Below are 24,089 nucleotides of genomic sequence, written 5' to 3' on the forward strand. Positions count from 1 at the left end.
ATTCGCAGGCCTCGTTCAAGTCCTGCCTCCTCCACAGACACTTCTCTGCCTTCTTAGCCCTTCTTGTTCCCCCCTTTTCTAAATCAGAGAAGGTTCCTAGGATATCAAAACTAAAAGTACCTCCAAGTTATCTCTCCCATCTGTCATTGTGCAGAAGGACAACTTGGCATCCATTTGCATGAAGTCTGTAGAACACAGTTCGGTTCTGTTTTACACAGTTTAATTGTTTTGTGTGGGTTAGGCTTACTTCCCCAGCTATATTTGGCACTCTCTGAGGAAGGGACTATGTCACACATTTCTTTTCTATATTTCATAAAAAAAATAGCATATTATAAGTGCTCAGAAAACACCTTCAGCTCTGCGGCACTTCTCTGTGTGATGCATCAGCTAGGATGGGTACTGGGAGAGGCCTGTTTGTTGTGGCACAAACTAGAACCAACCTGAATGTCCATCCAAAGGGGAATAATGGAATACATTATGATATATCCGAATATTATATAGTTATTAAAAGATAGAAGTTAATCCTGTAGCTACTGACCTGGGGGATGTCCTCAATATGTTATTTATTATTATTCTTGCAAATTGCAAGAGAGGGAAATAGTAAAATACCATTTTTGTGATAACAATGTTAATATTGCGTATCTATATCTGTATTTTTATGTGTCAACAGGAACATGGTGAAATATGTCAAAGGATACTCATTAGGTTGTTAACGCTGGTGATAGAAAAGGTTATTCAGTTTTTTCTTTATCTGTCTTTGTGTTGTTGCAGTAGGAAAACTACTGAGATTGAAACTCAGCAAATATAAGATAAAGAGAAAATGCATGGGGGTTTTGATGCGTTAGAAAGTCTCTCTCCCATAATACTTCTTCCTATTTTTCAAACTTTGTGTGATCAGAAGAAAATGAGTTTATCCTTGACAAATTTTAAAGTCAGGAAATAAAGATAAGGAAATAAAGATAGCATGTACTTGGGTTAGCTATGTTTTGTTCTTTCAGCTCAAGACATGAAGATATGTTTTTTTTTCTTTCTTTCTCATGACATGAAGATAAGCTTTCTGTTTACAAAAACCTAAACTGTGAAGGTAGCACCCAAATCGAAAGCCTTGAGGCTCTGGTTTCTGTGGTGGAGTGGAGAGAGAAGTAGCAGGTTGTACCAACGATGCAGGATGCTAGCTGACTTCAGAGCCCCAGGAACTTCCTGTCCCAGAGCTGAACAGAGCACGGTGAGCAACGGGAGGAGCTTGCACAAGTGAAAGAGCAAAGAAAGCGAATGCTGCAGAACTTCCGGTGCTCCTCTGCTGATGTTGGGCTGGGGCTGCTCCAGAGAGCTCTGTGTCCTACAGAGGAAGTTGGTCAGAGTCTTTCTGAATGTAGGCAGCCAGGCCTGAGAGTGTTAGCCCTTGCTACATTAAAGGTGAGGATAGTTCATTTACCTTTTAGATCTGCATCTTAGCTACCAGAACGTTCCCCCTAACCACTGAGGGCTACTTCATCCCCAGGAGCCCTCACCCAGACCGTCGTTGCAGTCTCCTAACTTGTTGTAGCCCTCCAGTCTTTTCCTCTAGTTCACCATACAATCCGTTTCTAGAGTGATTCTCCTAAAGTACAACTCCTAGGTCACTGCTCTGCTCAAAACCCATCCATGGCTCCCCAGTTCTACAGAAGAGAGTCCAAATTTCTTAGCCTGCCATTCAAGGCCTTCCATGACAGGATCCCTGGCTACTCCTAAGCTTACCTCATTTCTCTCATACTCCAGCCAAATAAAACTGTTCCCTGTGCCTGATCAGTCTCCCCAGCTACTGTTCACAGTCTTCTGAATGAAAGAAGGGACATTTCCTTCCCATTCCATTCATCTCTGCTGTTTAATCCTCTCCAGTCTCCAATATTCATTTCAAAGGCTGCATCTTTCAGGAGGCCAGATGAAATGTCTCTCCCTTCGCTGTGTACTTCTCCTGCGGTGTTTGCCTTACGTTCTAGCCGTGTATACTTGTGTACTTCTTGTTACACCTTGGGAACTCATTCATGGGAGAGACTGACTAAGACATCTCAGTGTCTGAATTTCTTGCACTTAGTAAATGTTTTATGCTTAATAAATCTTTTTTTTTTTTTTTTTTGAGACAGAATCTCACTCTCTTGCCTGGGGCGAGTGCTGTGGCGTCAGCCTAGCTCACAGCAACCTCAAACTCCTGGGCTCAAGTGATCCTCCTGTCTCAGCCTCCCGAGTAGCTGGGACCACAGGCACGCGCCACCATGCCCGGCTAATTTTCTCTACATATATTTTTAGCTGTCCAATTAATTTCTTTCCATTTTTTGGTAGAGACGGGGTCTCGCTCTTGCTCAGGCTGGTCTCGAACTCCTGAGCTCAGAACGATCTGCCCACCTCGGCCTCCCAGAGTGCTAGGATTACAGGCGTGAGCCACCACGCCCGGCCTCTTATGCTTAGTAAATCTTTGCTGAATTGAATATGGTTATCTGAAATGTACCAGATTAATTTTTAGAAAACATATCTTTCATCTCTTGTTGGAGGGGGTCGTGTGTAGAGAAATGAAGGAAATATGAACAGAGTTGATGTCTCCACAAGGAAATATGATATGACTGTCCTTTTTTTTTTTTTGTAGAATTTCCCATTTTATATTATCTAATGTTTTTCAGTCTCTCAGGCTCCTCTTTCTTCCTGCTGTCTTATCGTTTCCCTTTGAAATCTGTCACTGAATGCTCTTGCCAGGATTTTGGGTGGAGAAATTGACAAGGTGCTTCCCAGAAGACTCCACTGAGGGAGTCTCTAATAGATTCACATTCCTTGTGACTTTTCTGGCTTTCTGGGCAGCAGGGGACCCTCCAGTCATCTCAGGCAGAGACTCATCCAGGTCCTAGTCAAGCCTTAGATTTGCGAGTCGTCAGAACAACCAGGACCAGGAAGGTGACTCAGTTTTGCACAGGTCCCTAATCCCTCACTTGTGGAGAGGTGGTGAGAGTTTAACTGCTAAGAATGCACATGAAATTCAAAGAAAAAGAACTATAGAAAGAAAGGAGAGGGTTTAAAGGAATATTGTGATGGGCTTTGGAAAGACTTGATTGTGTAAAAAGTGGCTTGCTGGTGTTTTGAAAGAATCCAGGTACTAACAAATATTAGACGAACCCAATTTGGAGTTACCTGAATCATGAAGGACTTCATGTGATGAGTTAACCCATATACCTCATATACGGTAATTCCAACCCCCTCGAATACAGCAAGAGATTGCCACATTTCTACTGAATACCTTTTATTTCTACATATTGATTTTGTTGTTGTTCTTAAAGGACACTTGAATTTCTTTATGTAGCTTCCAATTTCTGAGAGTCTCAAAAATTATAATTACTCAAGACTGCAGAAAATAATAATATAGTTATGAATCATTTTCTACCATTTTTTGTAAGGAATATTTTTCACTGTTGCCCTTTTTATGATAGGAGATGCACATACCAGGCTTTAATAAAAAGTCATGTTTTACAATGCATCCTAAAACAGAGAGCTACTTTCTGTATTTGAACAAAAAAATTATACTGAATATACCTACAACCTTGAAAATCATCTTCTGCCATATACTTTTTCCCCCATAAACATCACTAAAATGGTTTATATTGATTAACATTATTAACTCATTTCTCATATTTGAAACCACATGAATTCAATAAGATGTAAGATACAGTTATACAAAGAATGTAACAAAAACTAAGATAGGAAATAAAACTTCTATAACAATTTTTCAAAACAGAAAACTGTTGTAGGGGTATAGATCGTTGTTCTTTTTGTTTCGCTAAAAATACATTGAGTTAAATATTCTGTGTGCACTAAAGTCTTGGATCCATTGTGCTCTTGCTTAAATTAAGTTTCTTTAAAAGATAACTCCCCAACACTATTTAATTAACCGAGCTAAAGTTTAGATTTGATTTCAAGCCATTTGAAACTAGACAGAGTGAAAAAAGATGTGGGTAGTTGGCAGCAGATCCTGATAAAAATATGGCACTTGGCAAAGTATGTCTGCCTTGTTTTGCTTTGCTTTTCTCTTTATGGATGTGGCCTATTTTTGAAATGTTATGATTTAAATTCAGTGATCAAGTGACAAGTCTGACAAAACAGAGCTTACATCCGCAGAGGTTCTATGGGGGAAAAATGGAAGTGTTCCAGAACTAGGGGAAGTAACCTCGATTTCACCTGGAAACATTAGTGTCTCGGGGGCAGGAGATTTGGGCTATATATAAAAAATGAAGGAAAGTAGCCAAGATGCTGTGCCAAACTTGCATACAAGAATAGAGCAGACATCAAAGAACTGAAAACAGGGTCTGTCGTTTCCACCATGTCCCGGTAAATAGCACCTGGGTAGCCTGTGATGAAGGAAGATGGAAAAGTTCTTTCCTATGATGGCTTGGATTGTGGCAGCAGTCTTCTCACTGGGTCTCTAACTCCAATCTCTCTTCTTCCAGTGCTCAGTGCACACTGTGGCCAGATTAAATGTTTGCAAACTCCATTTCTTTCTCTTGCTCAAGACCCCAGTTCCTGTATGCCCACAAGATTGGGGTGAAAACTCCTTATGCTGGTGTGCCACTCCCCCCACCCATCTAGTCACTTTTTTAACCTCACCATCTATTATTCTCCAACATGAAAGATTTTTTCCACAGTCTAATGCTTCAAAATTCAGCTTAGCACCCACCTTCTCCATCTTTCTGATAACTCAAACCCACACTGAGCCTCTCTACTTTGAAAGATTGTAACCTTTGCTTTCTGTCTTTTGGTAAGATTGTTTCATTGCTAGCTATTTTGTTAATGTAGAGGAACTACATCTGGAAATATATACATATATTTAGGCACTATATAGTATAAATATGTAGTATAAATATATAGTATAAATACGTAAATATGTAGAGAGAATATATATCATATATGGTAGCTTTTTTCCTTAGTGTATAATATTTCTCCATAAGGAGAATGTTGAAACTGAGGTTAAATTCCTGATCATGAATTATATATATTATATGATGTTATTATAGTATAAACATGACATGCGAGAGAAAGTACTGAACTGGGAGAATCAGGAAAACTAAATTCTAGTCTCAACTTTGCCACTAATAGGCAAATCATTTGACCCACTCACACCTCCAAACAGGGAATTCATTTCCTCCATGACCATCAGAAGATCATAAAAGAAAGGTGTAACTACATATTTTTATGATAACCTTAAGTAGTAAAATTACAATCTCAAGTTCCATCAGGCAGGCATAAATAATGGCACATTTTAATTAGTCATAATGATGTATTATTTCAGTGAGTTATTATTAGTTTGTAGGTTAGACTTCCAAGTACAGAGAGACTATAGTGACATTTTTGAGGTTGCCCAGTATAGCAAACGCCAAGCTAGGCTCAGTTTGATTTTTGCTGCCCTGCCTATGAAAGCTTCTCTCCCAGTATGATGGGCTCCTCCTTTAGAGGTGGTGTGGAGTGAGTTATAATCCTAACTCAATTTATTTGTTCTGTAATGTTTGAGGAGATCTTTCAAAATCCCTCATTTTTCCTTTTATATATGGACATAATGTACTTACTTGTGAAGGTTTTTGAGCTTGACTCAAAGTCAAAAATAATCACTATTTTTATTGAGTGTACACTATGCATCTGGCCCTGCACAGGGGCATTGCATATATTATACCATTTCTTGAACACATCTTGTAAAATGGCTGTCATAATCCCATTTTATAGATAAGGAAACTGAAACTGAAATGGCTAGGATTTCATCCCAGGTTGGTCTGATACCATAGCATTAATCTTCCTAGTCTAGTAAAAAGCGAGAGAGGTTGGAGGTCAGTAAAAATCAACATTGCCTCCAGGTTTCAATTTGACTGATACAGTTGTTTCATCATTTCCTTTTGCCTAACCTTTTGTAAATAACTAGTAGCAAAGCTGACATGCCTGGGTTTTACTTCACCTCGGGTTAGCTATTCTCTGGTGAAGATGCTAATGAGTAGTATTAAAGAGCAGAGAAACAGCCAAGGAGAATCTCAGGAAAGGAAGGAGCAACAAAGGATGTGAATGTTCCAAAAACTCGGTAGTTGGTCCTTGAATAACAATTTGATAGTCGGTGCCTACATGTTATTTTCATTTTGGAAAAGCTTACGTAATAAATTAATTTTCTCCTTTTTCTGATTAAACATAGTTTCTTTTTCACAGGAGTGAACAAATAGGTATTTAGTGAGAGGAGATTACTATTGGTTAAAATTTTATGCTTTTCTGTTTTTATTAATAATTGGAAATATTATATACATTTATTCTGCAGCATGGCCCATAGGAGACATTTTTAGACATGTAGTCCTGCCACACTCCCTGATTTTTAAAAAAATGTTTATGAGGACTCGCTGTATTTCATATAGTTCTGATGGTACTTAAGAGTAACAGATTTTGATTTTATGACCATCATTATCTTTCTGTGATGGAGTGAACGTCTCCCCAGGTAAAGAGTGATCTAAATTCAGGAAATCCTTAATGGCAGATCACACAGCAGGACCCACATGAATAGAGCTAGCAAGTTTTGTCCATTAAATCTAGTGACTCGATCACATTTTTATTATCCTTTTGCAAAAATTCAAGCGCTGCCTCATACAAAAACCAGTTGTTACCTAATGGAGTGTTTCAGCTTGTTCATATAAGTTGATGGCTTCACATGGCCAGATTATTGCTGCATCAGCTATTAGCTACTAATAACACGCGCCCTTCTTGCTTTAATGACACACTGTACTCAGAATGCTCAAGTATGGACAGATGTTTAGGAATATCAGTTTTTCCTTCTCGGGTATTGATTGATTCCCAATACCCACTCCTGATTAGAATGTAAGATGTTTTCTTTTAGACCTAGAGTCTTTACTTAGTCTAAGCAGAAAAAGATAAGCAGCACACTAGGAATTTGGAAGGAAGTTCTGGAGCATCTTCTGGATGCTTCTTGGGCTTATTAAACATTGGCTGTAGTTACGCTCAGCAATAGCCTTTGTCACTCTACTCATCTTCCAAAGCCAATTTATTAGTCAGGAGCATGCAGCTCTGACAAAGGGAAAGTGAAGTGCACTGTACAGTGGTTTTAGCAAAAATCAGAATGGTGGTTTCCTTAGGGGATTTTGCCAGGTGGTGCTGGTGGGATTGGTGACATCACTGCTGGCCGGAGTGGGTACTCTAACTAGCCAAGCTCTCTCTGTAGAACCTGTGATGGCTTCATTCTGAAATGGAGGGTGTGTCTGATGCACTAGTAGTAACATTTTTTTAGTGGAATTGAGGAAATAATTGATTCGGAGTTTGCAGATGATGAAAATGATAATTAAATACCTGGGTTTTAGATAGCTTTATTGTTATTTCCTAAAAACCTGAACCCTCAGGGATTGATAGGAAATTTTTTGTGTGTGTTTGATGGTACATGGTGTATGCGTTTACTTATTACTAAGAACTCTCTCAGAAGTTTAAGTTCTTCTCTGTCTTGAATAAAGTGGATCCTTCAACTCCCTCACTCCCTTAATTACACAACCTGAGCCTTTACTTTTATCTCCCAGGTAACAAGTTACCATCTTGCTCCCCCTAGTGGAATTGTAACTCTATTTCAAAGTTTGAGAATAACTATAGCTAGTACATTTGATTTAGCATCTTAGTTTTGGAAATCAAGTATTTTCAGTTTGTTTTTAGTGTGAGAGAAAAGACAAAAAAATATTTAATTGGATGAGGTGATAGGGGATATGGGTAGAGAAAGTGGTTTTCTCCTGATAAGGTTTCAGTTCCTAGTGTTAGTAAGGTCAGCTGTAAAATTTATAATGGCTGCCAAATTCAAGGGGCCCCTCTGTTCTGCACTTCTGTCTTAGAGGGGTCAAGTTAGCAGCCTGGCAGACAGTCACCTCTAGAAGGCAGCCCTCAACACTCCTGGAAGAAGGAGTAGGAGGCTGGTAATTGGTGATGTTGAAAGACAAGGACAGGTCGCGTTTGAAAAACAAATTCCACTTGTGCTATCGGTAAATTAGGCCCAGGAAATATCCTTCTGCCTTGAGAATCTAGGTGAGGGACTGTGTTGATATTTGGAGCATATGGTAATCATTTCCAGTTTACAGCTCCTAAGCATGCTAGGAAAATTTTAGCAATTGAAGCTGAAATAACTGCATACCTCTCTTAAGAATTTATATTTCTTTATGGAATGATCATCAATGATTTCTTGCTATCTGAATCTCCTTTTTTGCCCTGCCACTATTTATTTTTCACAGTTTTAACCCCTGTTATGATTTTGTGTTTATTCAGTTTTGTAGCCTATTGCACACAAAGCACTCTTGCATTGTATATGCTAGGGCTGAAATGTGTGAAACTTCTAAAAGAAATACCTTCATATGCCAAGGCTTAGGTCTCTGCTCTTGGATAGGTAAGGCTTTACTTCTAAGCCTTATCAAGGTTAAGGCAAAAGCTACAAAAATTATAATGGTTGCCAAATCAATGGTCAACAGAATATATAAATCCTTGATATTTATGAGCAAGAATATTGTAATTAGAATATTCTCTCTTTAAAAAAATCATGCAATGCAGACAGTATTTAGATATATCTTTTTCCAAATATTTATTCTCAGGTTAAGTGTTTACCTGGGGGAAAATAAAACAGCAGGATTGGATTAAAATTCCAACAAAAGGGAATGCCAATGTGCTCTCTGGGCATGTTTTATTTGGGAGTATGGAGAACAAAAAAAGAAACATGCATAATGTTTAAAAAATAAATTCTAGGCCGGGCGTGGTGGCTCACGCCTGTAATCCTAGCACTCTGGGAGGCCGAGGCGGGAGGATTGTTTGAGCTCAGGAGTTCGAAACCAGCCTGAGCAAGAGCGAGACCCTGTCTCTACTAAAAATAGAAAGAAATTAATTGGACAACTAAAAATATATAGAAAAAATTAGCCAGGCATGGTGGCGCATGCCTGTAGTCCCAGCCTCTTGGGAGGCTGAGGCAGAAGGATCACTTGAGCCCAGGAGTCTGAGGTTGCTGTGAGCTAGGCTGATGCCACGGCACTCTAGCCCAGGCAAGAGAGTGAGACTCTGTCTCAAAAAAAATAAAATAAAATAAATAAATAAATTCTACTTGCTCAAGACTCACAGTAATTTAGTTCAAGAATTATATCCATGCAGACACACAGCTTCAATTCAAGCAAAGTGTGTTATCTGTGAAGTTCCGTTTTGGACTCCCACGATGCTTGGATTTATAGTTGTAAAGACAATGATGTCACAGTGGCCATGCAGCATAGCTGGGGCTAGAGATGTCCATCTAGCAAGGCTCTGGGCTGTGGAGAATAGGCAGTTTCCTGTTCCACAGAGAGTGGAAGGGGTTTGTGTGTGAATCAACATGTATCTCTACGCATATGTGCATGAGTATGGATAGTGAATATACATGTGGGTATATGTATGCAGATGTGCAACTGCAGCATTGGAAGGGTTACAACAGTAGCTCAGAGTCTTCTTCCCAATGGCTTCCAGGAATTCTGTGCATTGACAATACTCTACAAAGTAGCTTTTAGCAGCACTAGGCCCAGAGGTCTTTGGGAAGGTCTAGACACCACTCCCAGCGAAGGGACTGGTGCTGACATTCTTCTCTGGCAGCTTTGTCAGGGTGCTCTTTTTGAGAACATTCCAGCCATAACTTGGCATGCTTGCCTTCCTTGAGAAGTGTGAGGACTGAGTGAGTGCAACAGAATATCTGCAAGCTTCGCTTACACTCAGGAGTAGGAAGCTCTGCTCACCTCATTGTGTTCCCTTAAAGTGACTAACTAGTGTGTATTCACTCCTGGGTTAGGTTGATTCCTTAGAATCTTAACTTCTCAACTGTTGATTGACCACTATTGATTTAACCCTAAAATCTTGTCAGACTCTACTTCTATTTAAGGTCCTATGGTTGTTGGGGTTTGTTGTTTGTTTTCTCTTAAGATTCAAAAAGGCAGAAATGAATATGTGAGCATTTGGCCACAAGCCACAGCAGATAGATAAATATGAATCAGATGAACAAGATTCAATATTTTTGTCGAAGCCCTGAATTTGTGTCTAACTCTGTGTCTTGTGTGAAATGTGGTTCTCACCATCGGGCAGATGTAACCTGGAGACTTGGTTCGTCAGGAAGAGCATGGAAGGACACCCTTGTCTTTAGGTAGAGCAACCAGCTAAGACTGAACTAGTGGACAGCTTGTATTCTTTTTAAGACTTCTTTACAGCTATGTAATTGTTAGCAATTTGAGAAACTATCTATACACCTTGGCAAGAAGCAGAATTGACAGAACATCTTGGGGGATAAAAGAGATACACCTGTCCATTTGCTGGAAACTTTTATGGCAGAGGGGAAACACCTGGGCAAATTCATGGCCTATTGAGATATTCATCTGCAATTTGACATTTTTTATATAGTGTTTCCTCAAGGAATCTTACTATATCCTACTGATAATATTTATTTTGGCCCACCAAACTAACAATAAACAGCATCAAAACCTGTAAAATAGGTAATAGGAGGGTTAAAAAAAAGAAAAGAAGGTTTAGAAGGAAAATGAAGACTCAGATTCCCAAGTAGATAGCACAGGGAGAGGTCAAGGTAGGTGATGCTACTGATTTTACCTGAGGCCAGTGTTTGCTGCCAACTCCTAAGAATTAGGTGAGCACTTGTTAAAAATGTATTAATAGATTTGCAGGCCCCCTACCCCAGAGGTATTAAATCAGAATCCCCAGGAAAGGAATCTGGGAACATTATTTTAATAAGCATCTTGGATGATTCTTATGATCAGACAAGTTGGGGAAACTGCCTTTCCTTCTGTATGAAGGCACAGGGGAGCTTGAGCGCTCTGGTGTCTTGTCATCTTTTTATAAGAACGTGAATCTTTTCAGATTAGGGTCCCACTTTTATGATCTAATTTCATCTTAATTATCTCCAAATACAGTCACATCGGGGGTTACAGCATACAACATATGAATATTGGGGAGACACAATTCAGTCCATACAGGAACTATATACACAAAACCACATATTTGGTGGTTTCCTTGTCAGAATTTAAGTGTTTATCAACAAAAATTTCAACTATGGGTGATTTTCATGTTACACTCACTTTAGTTCATAGCTCCAGGTTAGATGTGACTATCTGTCATGGCCTTCAGATCATATTATAGTTATTTCTTTATATAAATTTCTCCCACACTGCACTTCTAGGGAGGGTAGGTCTGAGTCTTATTCATCTTCATCTGCCGATTGATAATATTGGATAAACTTTTAGGGGAAAAAAGTCCTCTTCTCACCATTTGTATCTGAATGCAATCAAATATATTGATTGTCGTTCTAATTCTCATTCTCTTGTGTTTGCAGCCACCACTGGTCCAAGCAATCTTCAGCGGTGATCCAGAGGAGATACGGATGCTCATCCACAAGACCGAAGATGTGAATGCCCTGGTAAGAGATGCTGTGGTTTGTTAGCCTGGAGCAGGGAAGGGCTCTTAACCCTTTCTGTACCGTGGACTCCTTTAGTATCTGGTGAAAGCTCTGGACTGCTGCTCAGAATACTGTTTTTATTTTTGTTTTTTTTTTTTTTTTGAGACAGAGTCTCACTGTGTTGCCCGGGCTAGAATGCCGTGGTGTCAGCCTAGCTCACAGCAACCTCAAACTCCTGGGCTCAAGCGATCCTCCTGCCTCAGCCTCCCGAGTAGCTGGGACTACAGGCATGCGCCACCATGCCCGGCTAATTTTTTCTATATATTTTCAGTTGTCCAATTAATTTCTTTCTAATTTTAGTAGAGACGGGGTCTTGCTCTTGCTCAGGCTGGTTTCGAACTCCTGAGCTCAAACAATCTGCCCGCCTCGGCCTCCCAGGGAGCTAGGATTACAGGCGTGAGCCACCGCGCCCGGCCAGAATACTGTTTTTAAACCCGTAAAATAAAATATATAGGGTTAGAAAGGAAATCAATTATATTGAAATAGAGTTATCCAAATGTTAAAAATCTAATTTGTGATATATATATGCTTTTTCATCAACACATTTAAACAATAAGATACAACAGAAGATCTAATAATAACCATGATTTAAAATTAGTGATGAGCATAATAATTATTTTGAGTTGTCTGCAACATCTCTAATGTGATATGAACGTACCTGTGATTTCTACTGGTGACAGAAGAAACGAAGGTACTGCTAATGCTACTGTGGTTTGTTGCCTATATTCACAATGGAAGGAAATGTAATTTTCAATTAGAAGTCAGTGAAAATAAAGATGTAATATTTAGAACCCATGCCCTGCAGCAGGGGTTGGCAACCTATGGTCCGACATACATTTTTTTCTACAGAATGCCTGCTAAAAATAGTTTTTATTTTTTAAATGGTTGGAAAAAATCAAGAATAATATTTTGTGATGTGAAAATTACATGAAATTCAAATTTTAGTGTTCATAAATAAAGTATTGTAGGAACACGGCCATGCTCATTCATTTGCATATTATCTGTGGCTGCACTTGTAATGCAACAGCAGAGTTGAGTAGTTGTGATAGAGACTGTATGTGGCCCACAAAGCTACCTGGCCCTTTAGAGAAAAAGTTTGCTGAGCCATGTCCTAGAGGGTCCCTGAACCTGGGATCAATAGGTGCACTAGGCATTCTGTGTACCCTCTGAAGTCACAGGTAATAGATGTGTGCACTTGTGCACATATATATTTTTCTGTGAAAAGGCATTTCATCAGATCCTTAAAAGGATCTGTGACCTCCAAAAGATTAAGGACCATTGAGTCTGGAAGGTCTTGCAACAAACCAACCTGCAATTAAAAAAGGAAAAAAGATCAAGTCAATGATTTACCCTTTTCATAATGTCCTAGACCTGAATTGAACAAGCAATTACATATGGTACATGCTACTAATTCTCTTAATGTAATTCAGTTGCAAAATACTCAAGTGTACCAGGGAGAGTTCTCTTTAAAATGTCTAGCGTTGGGTAGAAACAACAAAAATCATCAAATGCGTCTTTAATCTAAGAGGAGCTTTGCCACGGGAAAGTGAATTATGTCTAAAGGTGTATCCCTATCCTGTTGGCTGAATGCTTTATTCCAAAGAAGAGTCATTTGGTGCGGTTGTTGTCCTATGGCAGTGCAGGTTGGTGTGGCTTTTCGCAAAAGCTCTTGGCAGCTTCTCCCCTGCTGGCACTGAAAACAACAGGACAATGTTTTGTGACATTTTTTGCAAGGCAAGCACAAAAGAGGCCAAGGACAGACTACTCAAGAAGGCAGTTGGGCATTTGTCCAGAGCCTGTGGGATGTGACCTGTACTTCTGAGACGAGGCCAGGCAGGCAAGCTTGCTGTCCAGTGTTCTGACATCAGCAGAGTCTACCCAGCCGGTTTTGTGGCTATGGACCAAGCCCAGGCAAGCCTAAGGCAAGGTTGCTATCTTTTTCTGACAGTTGTGAGCAAATAGCAATTTTGTTCCATCACACATACCAGAAAAGATTGTACTGGCTTCTGGATGGCCTTGATTTCCCTTTGGAAATGTGACAAACAGTTGTTGGCTGGTAAAGGTTAGGAGAGACTAACTTAAGCTGTAAATCCAACTGTATCACTGAAGTAGTTATATAGGTTAACTACTGTTACACATAGACCTCTAAATGTATGGATGGACATTTGATGTATGAAGTTCAGTTCTCCTATAAACAGATTAGAGGGGTGGCCCTTTTCTGCCCAGGGTCCCAGGTATCAACATTCCATTTCTAAGATCCCTGTACAGGTTGTCTGCAGTCCTGCCAACCCAAAGGGAAAAAAAAGAGCATGGAGGAAAAGCACGGAAGGATTTTTATGGGTCAGCTTAGAAGTGGCATACATCACATTCGCTAATATTCCATTGGCCAGAACTCAGAACTCAGCCACACCTGATTACAAGGAAGGGTGGGGACTTAGTGTAGCTGTGTATCCCAAAAGAGTCGAAGAACATGGATTTTGGTGAGTCGTTAGCAATCATGGCCACATCAAGTTTTCGTCTTACAGAATTCTAGGGAATTCCAGTGATACCACTTTGTCTGTGAGGTGTCTTATTCATTCCACAGTTATTTAGTGAGTTGAGACTCTGTGCTAAGTGCTAGGGACACAGCAATGAGCTCTTTCCCTCCTGGGGCTACAACATGGCAGAGAGGTCAACAAAGGAGAAATCACACTGTGATGCATTTTTTTTTTTTTTTTTTTAAGACAGAGTCTCACTCTGTTGCTCTGGCTAGAGTGAGTGCCATGGTGGCGTCAGCCTAGCTCACAGCAACCTCAAAGTCCTGGGCTCAAGTGATCCTTCTGCCTCAGCCTCCCAAGTAGCTGGGACTATAAGCATGAGCCACTATGCCTGGCTAATTTTTGTATATATATATTGTCCAGATTATTTCTTTCTATTTTTCAGTAGAGATGGGGTCTCGCTCTTGCTCAGGCTGGTCTCAAACTCCTGACCTTGAGCGATCCATCTGCCTCGGCCTCCCAGAGTGCTAGGATTACAGGTGTGAGCCACTGCGCCCGGCCTTGTGATGCATTCCAATGCATGCTATGCAGGGAGTAGGTTAATCATGAGAATCTGATACAGTCATGCCTGAACTAAGGCCTGGGGACGTGTAGGAATTTGCTTTGTATTTGTGGGTTGCTGGGTGTGTGGCAGCAGGGAAGGGAGATGGAGGGAGGGAGAAGAATAGATGAACACGTGAGAGATTGAATGAATGAATGAATGAGAACAAGGAAGGCCTGAGTTCCTTAGGTTGATATTAGGGCTCTTTGGGGGCCACAGTCCCTTTTGTTCCCCTCATACCTCTTTAGACTGCCCTCACCTCCCCCGTCCCCTCCCTCAGGAGTGTATAAAGGAGATCATTTGACCCCATGCTCTCATCAGGTGTGTCCTCTTAACCTCATGCTAACAACATGCTTTGCTGGGGGCGGGTTAGGTAGGTTAAGGGAGGTGGTTGTCAGCAAAGGGCATTAAGTTGTCCTAATTCTCACTTCCTTTCCGATGTCTTCTCTACTACTGCCCCCCCTCCGCCAGCCGAAGAAACCTACCTCTTCTCTCAGCTCCCACAGTTCTTGTACCTCACTGATCACTTTTGACTACTACTTGAGTTATTTATATCTATGTTTTAGTTTTGAAGAACTACAGTTGATCCTTGAGCAATATGGGCTTGAACTGCACAGGTCCACTTATACATGGATTTTTTCAACTAAACATGCCTGGAAAATGCAGTATTCCTGGGATGTGAAACCAATGTATATGGAGACTCTTTGTGTATGTGGATTCCACAGGGCCCACTGGGGGAAGAGAGTAAGTGTGGAATTTGACATACGTGGGGGCCCTGGAACCAATCCGCCGTGTATACCGAGGGACGACTGTATGTCCTTGATGCCATGCTTACTATCTCATTCGGTCTCATTTGCTCCATCACCTAGTCTAGTCCTTGTAGCCCATGTAGAGTGAATGACTCAACCCCATTTTATTGCTTATGGTTAGCCAATTTGTGTTGACTATATTTTATTTCTTCCAACAAGGACAAATTGTTGAACAGAGGAAGCATCTGTTGTAGTTAGTGACCCTCGGATCTCAGGTGTACGATTGGCAGTTCTCTTTGTAAGACTGAAGATCTGTAGATTGATTTGGGGAGCCATTGAAGGACCAGGAGGGGTACTCTGAGTCTTTCTGAGGTTTCTATGACTCATGGCATACCAGGGCCTGGAAATATGGGATGACCTTTGTACACCCTTAAATCCATTTAAATCGACCTAGGTATGGCTGATAGCTAGAAAGATTTTTAGAAGCCTCCATCTGACTAACCAAACTGAGCTCAAGGTGGAGAATAGCACCTGAATTCAAAATTTCAAAGAGTGCAGAGATTCTGAAAACCACAATTTGAACTCAATAAAGGCATCTTTGGGATTATGTCATGACAACTTGACATCAAGAGGACAGTCTTACTGTGCCACACGGGAAGAAGGAAGAGACAAATTGGCATCTGTCAATGGCAAGTGACAAAGATGGGGAGGGAACCATGCCACGTGAGGAGTGGTTGCAGAGACGGGTGATGTTTTAGACTTGGCAAGGACAAGAGAACTGTCCCAAATAGTTCAAGTTAACACTGTCAAGTTATAATGGAACTAGAGTTGTCATTATGTCATGCGGTTGTAAGCTGCAGAAAATAAGATTTCAGCTCAAAAGATAAGAAATAACTTAATAGACAGAGCTGTCTGAAGAAGTAGTAAGTTGACTTGGTAAGTGATAAGCTCTCTGAAAGACCGTTAGACTGGATGTTCTAAAAGTGACTAATATTAGCACATATGGCCCTGTTCTCCTATTTTGCACCCTTGGCCAACATCACTAATGGTTCATGGCACTTTTTTCTATTGAGAAATTTTGATCTCAGGATCAAAATAGCACTATTAAATTAGCACTATTAAATTAAACTATTAAATTGAAGTTGGCATATAAACTAGAAACCTCCTTTCCATGCGTAGATTTGGTGATGTTTAAAGACTCTTACAGCTGTGAAAGACTACAGTTCCAAGATTTGTGATTCTCATGTGATAGCAAACCTATGATGTTTATTTCTTTTTTTAAAGAGTTTCACTAACACAAATACACACACACATATGCACACACCCCCCCCCCATTATGGTACTGCATAGAATTAATAATGTTTCCTCAATATCATTTAATACCCAGTGCATGCTCAATTTTATTTTGTTTCTGTAGTTTTTAAAATGTTATTTTATAGTTGGGTTGTCACCAGTTTGATTATTTTAATCTGTCTATTTTATACCACAAAATAATTTTGTAAAGCTGTTAAGGTTTATTACTTGCTCTAATAGGATTTGACACAAGTATATTGGTGCATTTTGCTTACTTTCTCCAATTTCAAGATGGAAGGGGATGATATGTGAATATAATGGAATAAATCTGCAGGTGAAATCTAAGCTTATGTTGGTAAAGAACTTACAGTACACGAAAGGGAGAAAACCATTAAAGGTTCAGTTTTTGACTACAGGAATTAATTCAAGTAATGGTGATCTGCAAGTCTCAAGATCCAAATGAGGAGAAAAAGAAACTGACATTGTGTGATGAGGGGACTTTTAAAAGAAATAAGACAAATTAACAATAGTAAACTTCTAATTTGTTCGTGTGTGTGTGTGTGTTGGGATGTTGTAGTATTTCTTTAAAAAATAGATTATATTTTAAAAATCTACCCAGGAGGACTTAATATAACTCTACCCAAAGAACTTGGAGTGATCAATTTAATGTCATCTCTAAATTTTTCTCAGCTTGATTTTATCATGTCAAATTCCCTCAAACATTAGAAATAGAAACTATAGAGCCTAACTTTTTAAGCTTCTAGATTGTTGTGTATTTTTCCTAACCTACATACATCCCACTCAATTTTTTTTCTTCTTTAAGAAAGAATTTGATATGGGAATGAAGACCTCGGTTGTTTTGCTGGCTTAGTGACCTGGGCACTCTCCAAATTAGACCTAAATCAGAAGCTGCTGGTAGTAAGGAAGCTGCAGGGAGAGGCGGCAAACTCAGCGTCCCATAGATGACAGATGTGCACAGTCAGTGCATGCGATGAATGGCTCAGCTCTCATCAAGCACCGTGCGGGAATGCAGGCACAGTGTGGCCTAGACTTTTTAAGTTTTTAAGAGAAAATACAGGAAATCTCTAAATTGTTAAATGTTGGTTCCAAAAGATGATCTAACAATGTTCAGGCCAAAGAAAACACATCTGTGGGCCAACTCCAGCCTGCAGGCCACCGTTTTGCTAACTGTGGATGAGGACAGAAAATATGCAGCAATTAAGGTTTCTCTGGCCACTTCCATCTGGAAAGCGAACGCTGTGGTCCTGAAACTGAGAGCCTTGTGTTCTGGGAGCGCGGTGGCCTGTGTTCTTCAAGCGTTGACAGTATTTCTGGCTCACTGGTGGGAGTGGATGGGGGAGGGGGGGAAGCTAGTTGTCCCTTCACGGTTCTGGAAATGGTGCTTTTTGTCCTGAGGATAGGTGCCCATCTCTCAGCACATGCCTGGCAATATAGTCACATCCCCCTCATTCCCATCCACCCCCTGTTGGACCTTGGCCCAGGATGTGAGGCTGTAGCTTGGAAGCCATGACCTGTGTCCTGTAGAGAATGATTTATGAACTCCAGACAGCACTGAGCAAGCTTCATGGCCATTTAAAATGTGCGAAGGCAGGTCTGGTGAGCATTGTCACTAATTATCCTATGGAGGAAGTTAAGCTTGAGGCCCGATTTCTCCAGCACTGGCTGTGGAGGCTGGAGAACCAGTCTCTGAGAGAGAGAAATCTTACAACGGTATACAATCTGCACCCTCCACATCATACAGATGGGTGTTTTGGAGCTATGGAAACATTCCAACTATATGGCATTAGCATTATTTTGCAATTGCTAGACACTTTTATAGTATAGAGAAAAACCTAGCAATTAAAAGACGTACTTTGTAAATAGCTTGAGAATTTGAACAATCAATGATGTGATCCATTCTTCACATTAGATATTCAATTTGGGGGGAAGATATAAATGTGAATAAATGAGGCATATTATTCTTATATGGAAAGAAGACAATAATTATGATGGCAATTGTTTGAAATCAATCTGTAAATTCAGTACAGTTGAATTGGGTGGTAGGTGTTGGGGAAACTTGACAAAGCAATTCTGAACTTTACCTAGAAGAATAAACATGTGAGACTAGCTAGGAAATTTTTGAAAAAGAAAATTGATGAGGAGAGAGTTTCACAAAATATTAATATATTAAAATAAATTACAGAACTACAGCAATCAAAACAGTGTGTTACTGGCACAGGAATAGACAAACTAGTGGAACAGACTAGAGAGTTCAGAATTAGAACCAAGCATATCTGGACATTTGACTTAGGATAAAGTAAACATTTTAAATCACAGGGGTTGAGGCGGATTATCTAATAAATGGTGTTGAGACAACTGCTAGCCAGATGTAAAAATATAAAGCTGAATCCTTACCTAATTTTTTTTTATCAAGATGGGGGAGATATTTTTGTAATCATAGTATGGGAAGGACTTTCTAACCATAATAACAAAGATAAAAACTATGCTAGAAAAGGGGTTACCTTTAAATATATAAAAACTACAGACTTCTATATATTAAATCATAAATAAGGTTAAAAGATAAACTAAAAATATATACAATATTTGTGAAAAATGTTGATATTCCTAACATACAAAGAACTCTTTAAATTATTTAGAAAAAGATAAACACCCAAATAGAGAAAGGGGCAAAGAACATGCAGAGGCTACTCATACTTGGTAAGGGAAACATGTAAATAGCCAAAAAATATATGAAAAGGTGCCCAGTCTCACCCTCACCTGAAATCTAAGAGCTCAAACAAAACAACCATACAGCATCATTCTTTACCCATCTTATCAGCAAAGGTGAAAATCAGATCTCAACCACTCTGATGCCTTTTTGGGGAAAATAATTTGTACTGCCCTTTGAAGGGCAGCTTGGCAGTATGCGTCAGCATTCTGACTGTGCGCACAGACGCCACACAGGGGAACGTACCCTAAAGAAAATGATTGGTCAACTATATATACAAACGATGTTTGTTGCTATGAGGTTTATATTAATAATAACAAGAAATTGGAAGTGGCCGGTAGGTTCTTTCTTTCTTTTTTTTTTTTTGAGACAGGGTCTCACTGTGTTGCTCAGGCTATAGTGCAACCTCAAACTCCTGGGCTCATGTGATCCTCTTGCCTCAGCCTTCCAAGTAGCTGGGACTATAGGCATGTGCCACTGAGCCCGAGTAATTTTTTTTTTTTTTTTTTTTTTTGAGACGGAGTCTCACTCTTTTGCCCGGGCTAGAATGAGTGCCGTGGCGTCAGCCTAGCTCACAGCAACCTCAAACTCCTGGGATCAAGCGATCCTCCTGCCTCAGCCTCTCGAGTAGCTGGGACTACAGGCATGCGCCACCATGCCCGGCTAATTTTTTGTATATATTTTTAGTAGAGACAGGGTCTCGCTCTTGCTCAGGCTGGTCTTGAACTCCTGAGCTCAAACAATCCGCCCGCCTTGGCCTCCCAGAGTGCTAGGATTATAGGCATGAGCCACTGTGCCCGGCCTGAGCCCGAGTAATTTTTCTGGTTTTTGTAGAGTTGCGGTCTCACTCTTGCTCAGGTTGGTCTTGAACTCCTGGCCTCAAGCGATCCTCCCCCCATCCGCCTCCCAAAGTGCCAAGATTACAGATGCGAGCCACCATGCCTGCCTGGTTATTTCTTAAATATATTACAGTACATCCATGTGTGGTTATATCATGCTATCTTTAAAAAGGGTGATTTGTAGTTAAATACATTTATTTATATATGTATTTATTACATATATTATTAAAAGGTAAGATCTTCAAGATACATTAATATTTTTTCAGTGAAAGTTGTCAAACAGCATTTATCACGTGTATATATAAGTAGATAAGAAGAGACATGGAAGAATGTTCTCTAAAAGGTTAATTATAGTTGAATCTGGGTAGTGGGATTTTTGCTTTTTTTAAAAATTCCTTTTGTATTGTTGAAAATTTTTGCACTGAGCATGTATTGTATTTGTAAATGGTAAAAACAAATTTATATGAACACAATCATAAGAAAGCCAACAAATCAAGCTTCCAAAATTGCTTATATGTAGTATAAGGATTTGACTTTTAAAATGCACTCATTGTATTTGTTTGAGTAGGTATAGAGCACATTTCAGTTACGTGGTTCTTACTACCACAGTGAACTTTCAGTGTGATGAAAGTTCCCATCTTTCATCACATTTCAAGGGACTCAGGAAGTGGTGTTGCCATCTTAGCAGAGTTATTTTCTTCTACCACCATGCTTCCCCTTCTGGAAGAAGTTCAAGGGGGACCCCCTTTTTTTGATATCGAAGACTGAAAATGTGTATGGATGAGACTCTAGATGACAATGTCATAAAATCTAATGCCTTTTAATCTAAGTCTATGAAACACATTTCATATCATAAACTGTGGTAAAAGAATTATTGTTTCGATTAGGATAAAAATCAAGTAAAATTTCCAGATACCATTTATTTTCCAAATTTTCCAATTTCTTTTACAATGAGAATATACTTTAATCAGAAAAATTTTAAGAAGTTTTGTGGAAAAGTGATAACTCATATTTTTAAAATGAATTGGGCAGAGGTAACCACGTACTCAGACTATTCTTAAAAGACATGCTTAAATTAAAAGGATATAAAGTATATTTCAGATCAAATAGTTCTGTTGGCCCTGATTTTTACCAAGGATCTCTTGCTTTAGGTTTCAAACATTAAATAACTATATAACTATGACAGCCAGAGGGCCTTCCAACTGTAGTTTTATAAATGTATTATCCTCACAACCTTGAAGCACTGACTTTAAAAGAAAAAAAAATTCTAAGACCTTAAATGTGTATGTTAGTCAATTAGGGTAGGAGCCTGGCAGGGGTGGGGAAGAGATTTTTTTACCAGGAGGGTGCATAGCTGGTTACAATCAGGTCACTTGGTAACTTTCTGCTCAAAAGGCTATTCCTGGCAGTGTAGGACAGGATGCATAGGTTTCTCGCTTAGTATTTTTTAAAGTCAGTCTGAATATGACGCAGGCTGCCTTCTCCTTTAGTTCTCTTCCTTAACTTCTTTCTGTCTTTCTCTATCCTCACATGCACATATTCAGAGTTTCTGATATTATTCCTTCACAACCAAGCCTGTATGTCCTTGCTCAATGTATTTTATTTATTGGTAAATAATCCATATCAGTCACATCAAAATGCAACTGTGGGTATAGAGAAAAGAGCACTGAGCTTGGCTTGAAGACAGAAGTCTTGGGTTCTGTGTGTCCTTGAGCAAGCCAGCTAGCCTCCAATGGCCTCAATTCTATAAAATGGACATGATAATAAACTTTTTATGAAGTGTGGTTAGGGAGATGAGATGATGGTATTAATAGTTTTGAGTAAAATAAAAGTTTATTTCCCATGTACAACAAGCCCAGAGATAGGCTGTCTAGGACTAGTATGACACTCTATGGTGTCACCGTCCAGTCTATGTTTCATTTTGTGCTGCCATCCTTGGTACATGGCTTCCCTTTCATTGTCCAAAATGGCCACTTGAGCTCCAGCCATCACATCCAAATTCCAGCTAGCAGGAAGGAGGAAGGTAGAAGAACGGTATGCTCCCTCTCTTTAAGGACACTTCCATTAAGGACATGATTGCTTATGTATTGTCCAGAACCACACCGAGTGGTTATTTACTCAGTTAAAAATTAGCGTTTCTATTATTAAAGAGAGATGTTGGGGAAAACCAACAGTCTCTGCCATGGCACATGAAAGCCTTTTGTGACCTAAGAAATGCTCTGAGCACAAAAAAATATCATTTATATAATATTGTCATTGATAACCTCATATACATTCATTCATTCACCAAATATTCATTAAGACCTATTATAGATATAGCACTAGAGCTGACACCCCATACTTTCTTACATACTCTTTTAGACAATTTATGTTATCTCAGAAAAGCATTTGAGGGAATCACATAGCTGTGACATTTTTCCACTTTGCTGAACAACTGGGACTAGAACATTACTAAGATACCATGTCCCTTTCTCTGGGGGAGGGAGAGAGAAGGGTGACACCGTAGTATGTAATAAATGGCAGCTCTCAAGCTCAATGATACAGACACTGTGTGTTTTTCCCTGCAGCTCACAGAGGTCCTGTCTTTTGTCATCAGGGCTTCATGTTGATTTATACCTCGTGTCCTCACTTCCTTTGTATATATGCTTTTTCTCCTGTTTAGAGCACACGTTAGATTGACCCCTCATCTTCCAACCTTGACCCTTTCAAATAGGGGACACTCAGTGTTTGAACAGGCATGCATTTTACTTGGGAAGCAAAGGTAGATAGACTGTCGACAGACAGACAGACAAGCCAGGAAGCAAGCAAGCATGGCCTAATGGTTGGGCAGTATTGTCCATTACTGGCGATTTCTGAAGAGGCCCCAATATGTACAGGACCTCTAAAGAAATAGAACCTGCAGCCACAGGCTCAAGATATTCCATTTGGAAGGGATCCAGAGGTGTCTGACATCCTGCCTCCTAATCTTTCAGTAATTGATGGCAGTCGGCTTTTGTTTTTAATCTTCTTTTTTATTATGAAAATTTTCAAACATTCGAAAAACAACCATAAGCCCACCACTGAGACTGAATAAGTATTAACACTTTGCTATGTTTACTTAAAAAGAACCATTATAAAATTTTATAGATTTAGAAGTTTCTCCCCATATAAATATGTACTCATGCCCATGTGTCATTCACATCTTTGCATTAATATCTCCTTATCTGGGACACCTCCCTTGATCTTTCCATGTACAGCAACCCTCCTTCAGCCTTGAACCTCTTCTTCCTAGCACTTCTCACCACCTGACATGTGCAGCGAATTCATTTGTCTTCTCTCTCCCTCCACTAACTTGACAGCTCCCTGAGGGTTGTCCTGGGTTTGCTCACGGCTGGGTCGCCTGCACCTGCAGCAGTGCTGGCACAGACTGGAAGCGGATGAGCAGGGCTGGAGCCTATTTTAGTCTCCCTGACCCATCCTTTCCTTCCCTGCCTCTCTCCCCAAAAGGAACCACTGTCCCAGAGTTTTTTATGACCTCCCCATTCTTATCTTTATATACTCTAATCTTATTTATGCACTTAATTCTATGTGTGTGCATATGTGTACATATGTGCTAAAACAATAGATGGTGTTGTGCGTCTTTAAAAATATCACATATGCAAACAGTTTGCATCCTCTGTAACTTGCTTTTTCCCACTTAACATTATATCTTCAAGGTGTATCTATGTGGATACATGAGCATTTATGTCATATATTTCGTATTCCTACTACATTGGTTCTAGGATTTTATCACAGTGGTTCCATTCTTGGTCAGATATATTTTTCTTTTTTCTTTCTTTCTTTTTTTTTTTTTTTTGAGACAGAGTCTCACTGTGTTGCCCGGGCTAGAGTGCCGTAGTGTCATCATAGCTCACTGCAATCTCAAACTCCTG

At 39.7% G+C, this 24,089-nt stretch overlaps 1 protein-coding gene across 1 annotated transcript in view; it reads left to right on the forward strand.

Annotated features, from left to right (window-relative positions):
- LOC105808094 (serine/threonine-protein phosphatase 6 regulatory ankyrin repeat subunit B) overlaps positions 1–24,089 on the forward strand; it is a 194,232-nt gene that overhangs the window by 102,399 nt on the left and 67,744 nt on the right. Inside the window, exon 2 of the mRNA XM_012641657.1 lies at positions 11,369–11,452. Within this exon, the coding sequence (XP_012497111.1) occupies positions 11,369–11,452 (84 nt within the window). The remainder of the gene's footprint in view (positions 1–11,368; positions 11,453–24,089) is intronic.

Source organism: Propithecus coquereli, unplaced genomic scaffold, assembly GCF_000956105.1.
Source record: "Propithecus coquereli isolate 6110/MARCELLA unplaced genomic scaffold, Pcoq_1.0 Scaffold167, whole genome shotgun sequence".
In the NCBI taxonomy this organism is placed as follows: domain Eukaryota; kingdom Metazoa; phylum Chordata; class Mammalia; order Primates; family Indriidae; genus Propithecus; species Propithecus coquereli.